A 10,259-nucleotide genomic window follows, 5' to 3' on the forward strand; every position below is an offset into this window, starting at 1 on the left:
AGTCCAGTGTAAAGTTTCCACAGTCAGTGATGGTTTGGGGTGCCATGTCATCTGCTGGTGTTGGTCCATTGTGTTTTCTGAGGTCCAGGGTCAACGCAGCCACATACCAGGAAGTTTTAGAGCACTTCATGCTTCCTGCAGCTGACCAACTTTTTGGAGATGCAGATTTCATTTTCCAACAGGACTTGGCACCTGCACACAGTGCCAAAGCTACCAGTACCTGGTTGAAGGACCATGGTATCCCTGTTCTTAATTGGCCAGCAAACTCTCCTGACCTTAACCCCATAGAAAATCTATGGGGTATTGTGAAGAAGAAGATGCAATACCCCAGACCCAACAATTCAGAAGAGCTAAAAGCCACTATTAGAGCAACCTGGGCTATCATAACACCTGAGCAGTGCCACAGACTGATCGACTCCATGCCACGCCGCATTGCTGCAGTAATACAGGCCAAAGGAGGCCCAACTAAATACTGAGTGCTGTACATGCTCATACTTTTCATGTTCATACTTTTCAGTTGGCCAACATTTCTATAAATCCTTTGTTTTTATTGGTCTTCAGTAATATTCTAATTTTCTGATATGATGAATTTGAGATTTTCATTTGTTGTCATTTGTAATCATCAAAATTAAACAAAATAAACATCTGAAATATATGAGTTTGTATGTAATGTATGAATATAATATACAAGTTTCACTTTTTAAATGGAATTACTGAAATCAATCTACTTTTTCATGATATTCTAATTTTATGACCAGCACCTGTATATTTCCACTTAGCTTTAATTTCTTCAAGTAAAAGGAAATCAGGGTTAGATAAAACTTTACTGTGGCCTGGAATGTTTATGGGTAAATACAATTCCCCTTAAATAATTTCACCTGAATCTGAAATAACATCCCTCTATTTACTCGTGGTGTTTGTACCGTATTTTCCTGACTATACACTGCAAAACACTGAAATCTAAAGAAGTATGTTTTTCTTAAGATAAAGGAATTTTTCATGAGTTGAGGAGGTAAGTGAGACAGTTTCCCGATGGAACAAGACAGTTTGCATTGAAAATAAGAAAAAAAAACATTGCATTGTCTTATTTGAGTATAAATACCAATTCCTTTGGCGAATACTCGTATTTATCTACTCAAATTAAGAGTAAATACACCTAATTTAAGAAACTTTTACTTATTTCTAGATCATTTTTGCAGTGTAAGCCACTACTTCTTTCCCACGCTTTGAACCATGCGGCTATGGTTGCCACCTGTCCCGTGAAAAACTAAATTGTTCTGTACACTGCAAAAAATTCAAATCTAAAGAAGTTATTTTTTCTTAAAATAAATGCATTTTTCTCTTGAATTGAAGAGATAAGTGTGATACATTGCCAAGGGAACAAGACAATTTATATTTAAAATAAGAAAAAACAATTAAATTTTCTTATTTAAAGAGCATATTATCTAATTATCTTATTTCAATAATAAACATTGGCAAATCATCTTATTTACCTATTTGAATTAAGGTTAAATACACTTAATGTAAAAATGTATATTATTTCTTGATCGTTTTTGCAGTGTATTTAGAAAAACAAGTACCCGTCCCATATTTAGTGGAAAATGAACGCACTTTGTCCCGTATTACTGTGAGAATAAAACATTTGTCAATAAAAGGCTAATGCAAAAATGAAGAACAAGGGAATATTAGATACGAAACTTATGTCAAACTTGTTCCCGGGCCCTGTCCTGCATTGTGACCAATGAGATGACATCATATATGTAACGATCCAGAATACCCTCTTCCCATTGGTCGAGACAAGTGTTGCTCATGGAGAAGATAGCGGGAGACAACAGAGCAGTATGGGGGATGAACGAAGTCATTTAAATGCTGACGCTGCTTTTGGGGGCGGTGCACCTTCGCGTAGCGATGCTCCTCCTCCAAATAAAAGGATGCAGAAATTTAGGGAGGAATGGGGAAAAAACAAATATCTGGGTGGAAAAAGTCTGCTATAATGAATATAAAGCACACTGCCAATATGAATCTAATTCAATGCAGATTTGAGTCAAATAGTTTTAAAAAAATTATAATTTCACACACAAAGGGGGGCTAAAAAAAAAATCACCATGCCAGGAGGAGCAAAGGCAATCATATCAGCTGGCACGCACATGAGGTGTCCCTTTTTTTTCAGGGAGTTTGCAACCCTACAAGCGGTATTACAAGAAGGTGTGGCTTTTCTGTGGATTTTCCTAACCACCAGAGGGGGAAATCAAAATCAAATTTTTATTTAGCACAAGAACATGGTAGCAACAGGTACGACTGAGAACACACATTTCACACATTTTGACATTTATTTGCTGCATTAAAGCTGCAGAACCAACAAAGAGACTGGGCTCAACTCCTGCAGAGCTGAAATAAAGAGCGATTTGTAGAGCTCCCCCTACAGGTTTGGTGGAGGACAGTTCAGTAGATATCTGCGGCTTATAGCCCAGTGCGGCCTATATTTGTACGTTTATAGTTTCTTCCAAAAACCTAGTGCGGCTTATAGTGAGGTGTGCTCTATAGTCAGAAAAATAACGTGCTCAAAATGGGTTAAAAAATAATTGAAGAACTCCTCTTATTTTTAAAAGTTAATGTATGATGATGTTTTTGTACAAGAAAGAAAGCCATTCATCCAAAGTATTGTCATTTATACTCATATGTATACATATAGATACATTTCTATCAGTGTTTAACAACAAAAAATTATAAAGATTTCCTTCAGATTTTTAATTACCATACAACTTATTCAGTCATGCATTTGTTAAGTATATATAAAACAAACCAGTTTGTTAAAGGTGTTAATTTCTGCTTAAAAAAAAAAGAAACAACTCTTGGCCAGCTTTATACAATCAATGCTCTGCAGCATCTCAACATGCCACAGGGAAACAAAACAGACTCATGGTTCTTGTCACAACTGTGCCGAGCCTCAAAAGATATTTTTGGTCCATGAGAGGAGGTGAAAAAAATCATGAGCGTAAGCTCCTGCTTCCTGTGGGGTCTGATGAAGGCTTTAAGAGCGCTGCTGCGTGAGGACAAGCTGTTTAGTATAGAAACCCGCTAAGCATTTCCTTTATCTGATTCAACAAACACCCACATCTCCTGAGCTCTCTGATTTCATTAAAACATGTGACAGTCTGAAAGGATCCAACTTTGTTTGGCGCCTCATCCCTCAACCAGTCCAGACAAAGTTTGACCTTTTATTTCATTTTTTTCGCTTTGAAAATTATATTTTACCTTTCCTTTTGAAGTTTCCCACAACACTAATAGCTGCTCAAATCTGGGACGTCACCTCTGACAAAGGACCCTGTGTCATTAATCACACACTTCAGATTTAAATAACACAATACATTGTGTTGCCAAAAGTATTCAGATAATTGCCTTCACACTCACAAGAACTTCAATGACATCTCTTTCCTGATATACAGCCTTTGATATAGTCCCTCCCCGACCCGTTTAAAATAAAGTTGCCTTAAATCACCAATAATCTCTTCCCAAAAGCTAAATATTTGACCTCTGTTCCAGAAAAACTTTTCCCAACAGTCTGGTTCTCAGTCTAACGCTAATTCAACCAAATAGCATTTTGTTGAGTTTGCTGGGTTTAGTTCAATGCCTCTCTGCAGGTCAGTCAGGTTCCCTTAAACCAAATTCATGAATGTACTAAACATCCTTTCTGGACGTCGTTCTGTACACTGGTGCACTTTGATGTTATTTGTTTTATGTTGCAGTATGGAGAAGTCCTTTCATTTGTGCCAAGTCTCATTCCTGAAGAACAGCCCTACAACATAATACCCCCACTGCCAATATGGCAGTCTGCAGTCCAGCAATTTTGCTCCAGACTCACCTACTGGTTAAAGAAATGCAAACCTTTTAGATCTGGTTTATACAACCCATCTGCCCAAATATGCATCCATTCCAGATTGAACAGATGCTATGTTCACTTGGTTATTTTCAATAAAGATTCACATATCCATGCATCCATTCATTTTCTGTTATGCTTTATTCCTGCTGTGGTGCCTATCTCCAGCTGTCTATGGACGAGAGGCGGGGTAGAGCCCTGAACAGGTCGCCAGTCTACTGCAGGGCAACATAGAGACAAATAGGACCAACAATTCACACTTAAGGAGATTTAAGAGAAGCCAATTAACCTAACAGTCATGTTTTTGGACTGTGGGAAGAAGCAGGAGTACCTGGAGAGAACCCACGCATGCTCAAGGAGAACATGCAAATTCAGTGGAGAAATCAAACCTGTAACCTTCTTGCTGCAAGGCTGCAAGGCTACCCAATGAGTAGCCCAGATTCACATATATCTATTCCATTTAACCTGCAGGATTCCTAAAAGCGAGCTACAAAACTTTAGGGCAGCTCTTTCCATTAAGCAGGGGGGATTCTGGAGACGTTTGTTCTGCTTTGGTTGCTAAAGGTTGTTTGGATGTATGTTACAGGTCCTGCTTTAGGCAAAGCTGCATGCTCTGGAGGACAAAGCAGTAGCTCTGGGTGAGGACTTAACAGACAGTGCATCGTGATTCGTGGCTACATCTCTACAATTCAGCTGCGCTGAGTTTTACACTTAGCTTCCAAGCTCCTACAATACACTTCATAATGTAGGACTTGGCAAAAGACATGGTCATCAATCGAAACATATTTCTTGAAGCTTAGACGAGAAGCTAATCTGAAGACCACACAAATCATGGTTCTATGTAATTTGACTCTACGAGACAGTTGATAACTTGTGAACACTGGGTGCCTGAATTTATGATTTCATGTTTTTTTAAGTTGTTGTATTTTCAGATACCTCCAATTTGGTCGAATACATCTAATAACTGACTGGGGCATGTGGTAGAAAAGGTAAAAAAAATGACCTTTTATATCACAATGTCATGCTTGAATTCCCTGAAACTCCAAAACTGCTTTACAAACATGAGTAGAAGTTGTCCACTACCTCATTGTTTGATTTTATAAACGTGACCATGGAGCTGATTGGACTATTTCAATGTAGAGACTTGGGTTTGTGCCTCAATTCTTTTGCAATATAGTGCATTATCTATTTTATTCTTCCAGTAAATCTGGATTCCGTGGTATGAAAAGCAGAATCAGACTGACTGACAGGAAGTTGGCAGTACTAGAGGTGTGCATGCCTTCTACAGGTGAGGACACAGATACTTCCCCATTCATGTCATACTCTGACATGGATCAACACCAGCCTTTAAAGAGGAAGTAACTCTAATAACACGCCTTACGCAATCACAGAGGATATGAGAACATCCTTCACCGTGTGGTTAAAAAAGTCACACTTTTCAGCACAATGAGAAACGCCTGGAGTTGATGTTCATCTTGGTGAGGCCCAGATGTTTTAGAGGTGTGGAGAGAGCAAAGGCGGCCTTCATGGGGATGTCGCACAGCAGGTCCGACTCCTCCCCACACTCCTCCAGTTCGAAAGTGGCGTCGTCAAGCATCTCCTTGTGGCGGTGGCACACCTGCTCCACTTTCAGCCGGTGGATCTCGCCGCGCAGGCGGATCAACTGGCAGGCCAGACGATTGTCCTGATCTTGCATCTCCCTCTGGGCCGTGAAAAATAAAAGGGGGAAACTGGGGTGAGATGCTGTAAATCCGAGGTTTCATCTCTGTCACAAAGTGTGTAGAGTAGACTGGGGTTTTTCAGCTTTGAAGCATCCTTTAATAACCCAGTAATTAATGGTATATTAAGCTTATGTGTCCCTGTAGTTAACAATACAGTTTCATACAAGAAAATATTATTTTTCTCACATATAACTCTATAAACTGAACCTAATAAAGGAAATTTGTAATAAAAACGTGAATTGAGCTGCTAATATTTCAGTATATTCATTTTCAAAAAGGCCTTTATGAGTTTTAGGGGTTTTATCAAAGCCACATTAAACAAATGAGAACAGTTTCCACACAACATGACTTTTAAAACCCATATGCAGCCCTGAGTTATTTGCATAGGGATGATTTCAGGTGGGGGCTGTGAGAAAACAGTGCTTTTATTGTTTCACAAGGTGTTTGTTTAAACTGAGTAAAGCATGCAATCATTCATCGTTGAATTGAGCCAAAACATTCATGCAATAATAGAGATATTTATCTACAGTATGGTGAAGCAGGAGCTTACTTTATCAGATGTTGGGTTTAAATTTAGGGGAAATAAGGGTTTAAAGGTAACTCACCAGCTCTTTTCTTAGAAACTCTAACGCATCATCAATGCTGTCAAAGCCGCAGATGTTGCCTATAACCAGCTCAGAGTTTTCCTTTTTCCAAACGGGCAGGGAAACATCTGCTCCAGTGTCCGCGGTGCGTCTGTCCGCCCAGGGGCGACTCTGCAGCCGCTCCTGCCACTCCAGATAGGACGGTCTGCGCGTCTGCAGCTTCAGCTTCTCCGTCAGCGCTTTGACGCTGTCCAGGTCCTCCGCGTCTCCCTCCGAGCAATCAGCTCCAAGCTCTTTAAAATCCATTCATGCAGCAGAACAAGGAAACGAAACTTGCGAGTTCAGGTAAAGAGTTTGTGTCTGGAGGCTGCAGAGCGCAACAGGTCCATAGCTCCTTTATAGGGAGAAGTCAGACAGTGACCGCCCATCCCGCAGAGGCCGGGAGGGGTGGATCAGTTATTAGCTGTTTTATGGAGGGGGAAGTCAGACCCTGAGACCTTATGTTAGAACACACTTTATTATTTCAGGCAAAACTAGAAAAAAAAAGTTAATTTTTGAGGAACTATGATCTGAAACCAATGAGGGGGAATACATCATGGAAAATGTAAACTTTTCATTTAAGTTATAGAATGTGATATAAATAAGGATTATAAAACTATATGCATAAATAAATAAATAATCAGTTGTGTTCTTCATTTTAGAAATGGACATGAAAGCAAGAAAAACAAAGAAAACAATAGATTAAGTTTAAAGAAATATAAATAAAAAACCAATTCAAAGTTAATCTATAAATAAAAAGGAACAGAATAGAATAGAATAGAATAGAATAGAATAGAATAGAATAGAATAGAATAGAATAGAAACTCCCTTTATTTACCCACAGTGGGGAAATTCTGCTGTTTACAGCAGCAAAAAGATTATAGAAAAAATGGTCACACGAATGTGGACGTTAGAAGAGTGTATAGAAAAGCACAATTGTGAAAAGTAAAAAAAAAAATAAAAGTTATAGAATATGATATAAATAAGGATTATAAAACTAGTATGTATAAACAAATAGATAATCAGTTTTATTCTTCACTTTAGAAAGGGACATGAAAGCAAGAAAAACAGAGAAAACAATAGATTAAATTTAAAGAAATATAAAATCAAAAACCAATTCAAAGTTAATCTATAAATAGAACAGAACAGAGTAGAATAGAATAGAATAGAACATAAACTCCTTTTATTTTCCCACAATGGGGAAATTCTGGTGTTTACAGCAGCAATAAGATTATAGAAAAATGTTGACACAAATGTGGATGTTAGAAGAGGGTATAGAAATAACACAATAGTGAAGAGTAAAAAAACAAAAAAACAAATAAAATACTGTACTGTAAAGTGTTTTAACAATATAAAACACTGTGCACCAGAGAATAAATAACCAGTAGGTATAGACATTTTTCAGTAACAGATATTTTAAAATAGCAGCGACATCAGAGTTGTGCAAAATGTTAGCAGCATGTTTTTTAACTGACTAAAGTAGGAACTGTGCAAAATCATAATTGTGACAACTTATTGAGGTTGTTGAGATCAGTGGTGGTTATTTAGTCTTGCAGCAGCTGGGAGGAAGGATCTGTGATAACACTCCCTGGTGCATTTAGGGTGCAGCAGTCTGTCACTAAAGGAGTGGGGTGGGAGACATTATCCAACCCCCATGCATGAAGCTGTTGCAGTAAAGGTAGAATTTGTCAGTAATGGGATGTGCATTTATTAATAAATATCATATTCAGGTATATTTGCAATTCAAAAGTCAAATAGAAACAACTGAGAGCAAAATTATACTGTGCAATATGCATGATTGTAAAAACGCTCTCAATGAAACTAACAAGTGTCCAAATAAACATCAGCATTTTAATGCAATGTCAATGAATTTTGATCACATTGCAGACCTGTGGAACCAGCATGTTTGTAAACACTATTAAAAAATGCAGGGGTTGAAAAATATAACAGCAGTTAGGAGGAAGGATCTGTGGAAGCGCTACTTTAAGCATGTATGATGAAGCAGTGTGTCCCTGAGAGAGCTATCCTGCTCTGCATCAGATCCTTGTATGGGTTGGGATACACTGTGATGTCATTTTTCTTACAGTTATTCTGTCTCACGCCACCTGCATTGGGTGCAGAGGACAGGCCTGGTCCTCCTGATGAGCTTACCCAGCTGCCTCCTCTCAGTTACAGATAAGCTCCAGCATACCACACCATAGAGGATGACTGATAAACATACCAGTGATAAACGCTACTACTTTACTAAAGCATATGTTTATTATAGGGTGGTATTAATGTTATATACTGTATAGTTAGTTATATATTACATACGGTAGATTAGTTTATTTCTCAGTATTTAAATAATGCTGTTAGCTAAGGGCCTAAAATGTGTTAAGAAAATAAACAGCATGGCATCTTAATATTCTGACCACCTCTATGCTGCAGCTAAAACAAAGACTCATTGCTTAGATTCTCCTATCTGTTATTGATGGTAAGCCTTTATGAGTTGCTCGGTTTCCTGTTCTTGGCTGAAAGGCTTGGCACTCTGCTGCTGCAGTCCAACTGATTCAAGGTTCAAAATGTATTTTGCATTCTGAGAAAGTTTGTCTTTGTTGTAGGTAGTGCTTATTTTAGTTCTGTTTGCCCTTTTTATTTTCTCAGACCAGTCTTCTCATTTTCTTCTCTGCTAAGTGAGTATTTTTTGTAATCTTTTACAATTTTTTTTAAAGTGAAAGGATGAAATTCCGATTCAGAAAAAAATTGACGTATATTCAGCTCATATTCTAATGACATTTGGTTTGAATTTATTTACTCATCTTTAAATGACCAAACATATGTGATTGGCTTGTAAAACAGCTATGAGATCCAGTCCATTAATTAATATTAATAAAGTAGGAATAAAGGGATAAATGGTTTTCCACTATGTATAAGAGAACCACTAGAAGATCATAGCTTCAGATGCTGGAAAATTTAATTCAATACGGAAGAATAGGTCTTTATCATTGGCCCATTGACCTATTTGCCGCATCATGACAGGTCTTTCCTAATCTGTCCTGACATCAAGCACAGATGCACAACATTTAATCAAGCCTGGTCTCACCAGCATCTCAGGAATGAATCCGAAAAAATATTTCATATTATTTCCTTTAAAACCCTGATAGTTAAAGAAGCTGAGACAAACACATGGGATAACATAATCTCCTGCATAATGTGCGTTATAATATCATGAAACACACTGTTATAACTAACCTACACATTTCAACCAATTAATATTCTGCCGTATTACACAATGCAAATGTTTTCTAATATTCATATATCCAATAATAATTTAACACTAAGCTACTGTGTTTGCAGGGTCAGTTGATTGAAGGTTTATGACAAATATTCCAATTTTTCTAGTAGCCTTTTTTCATAGCCACATAAACACAGACATGCATCATTTGGTTTCCTTTTTTATTAAAGGCTGCAATAAAATTCCAACCGTCTTTTCTAAATAGACCCTAATGATAAAAAAGGATAAATTATTTTCCAAATGATGATGCAGTTTTACCTAAAGAAGATTAAAATACAAATTCATCATAAACATGAAATAAGGTTATTTTTGAAACACTAATGATGGTAAATTGTGTTGTATAAGGTTGATAATCTAAGGGATAATTTGTTAGTTCCGTAATTTTATTTTCATAACCTTCCAGGACCCTTGATGTTTTATTTTATTTATTTATTTATTTATTTTTGCACAACTCTGGTTATGTTTTTGCAAACTGAAAAAAAAAATTGTCAGGATATTTTTTTAAGATATTATTTTCCCTTTTTTTTTACTTCCACATTTTTTATATGCTGATGAAGATTCTCAGTCATTCAAGTCATAGTCATTCTGTAAAAGTTTAAAAACAATCCACTGGACTTGGTTTCCAAGGTTTGAAGACGTTTCACTTCCCCTCCAGGAAGCTTTCTCAATTTTCCTTACCTCTTTGATATTAATAGAAAGGTAGGTTTCCTCTTACTATTTTACATTACTTTTTTATCTTTAGAGATAAAATCCCTTCAAAATTA

General features: G+C 37.1%; 1 protein-coding gene across 1 annotated transcript; it reads right to left on the reverse strand.

The window, feature by feature from the left end:
* Positions 1 to 2,248: 2,248 nt before the first annotated feature.
* On the reverse strand, positions 2,249 to 6,596 carry fam167b (family with sequence similarity 167 member B). Its single transcript, XM_038271617.1, has 2 exons — positions 6,204 to 6,596; positions 2,249 to 5,579 (listed from the first exon to the last, which is right to left on the reverse strand). The coding sequence occupies exons 1-2, from the start codon at positions 6,486 to 6,488 to the stop codon at positions 5,316 to 5,318; spliced, it is 549 nt and encodes a 182-aa protein (XP_038127545.1). The 5' UTR covers positions 6,489 to 6,596; the 3' UTR covers positions 2,249 to 5,315.
* Between the last annotated feature and the right edge of the window lie 3,663 nt (positions 6,597 to 10,259).

Source organism: Cyprinodon tularosa, unplaced genomic scaffold, assembly GCF_016077235.1.
Source record: "Cyprinodon tularosa strain WSP-4 unplaced genomic scaffold, ASM1607723v1 ctg80, whole genome shotgun sequence".
NCBI lineage: Eukaryota > Metazoa > Chordata > Actinopteri > Cyprinodontiformes > Cyprinodontidae > Cyprinodon > Cyprinodon tularosa.

Bases quoted from the DNA above. Each gene is read 5' to 3' on its own strand.
- fam167b (XM_038271617.1), bottom strand. From the start codon at position 6,488: ATGGATTTTAAAGAGCTTGGAGCTGATTGCTCGGAGGGAGACGCGGAG. The intron at 5,580-6,203 runs GTGAGTTACCTT...TTCACGGCCCAG, and splicing joins AGTTTCTAAGAAAAGAGCTG to AGGGAGATGCAAGATCAGGA.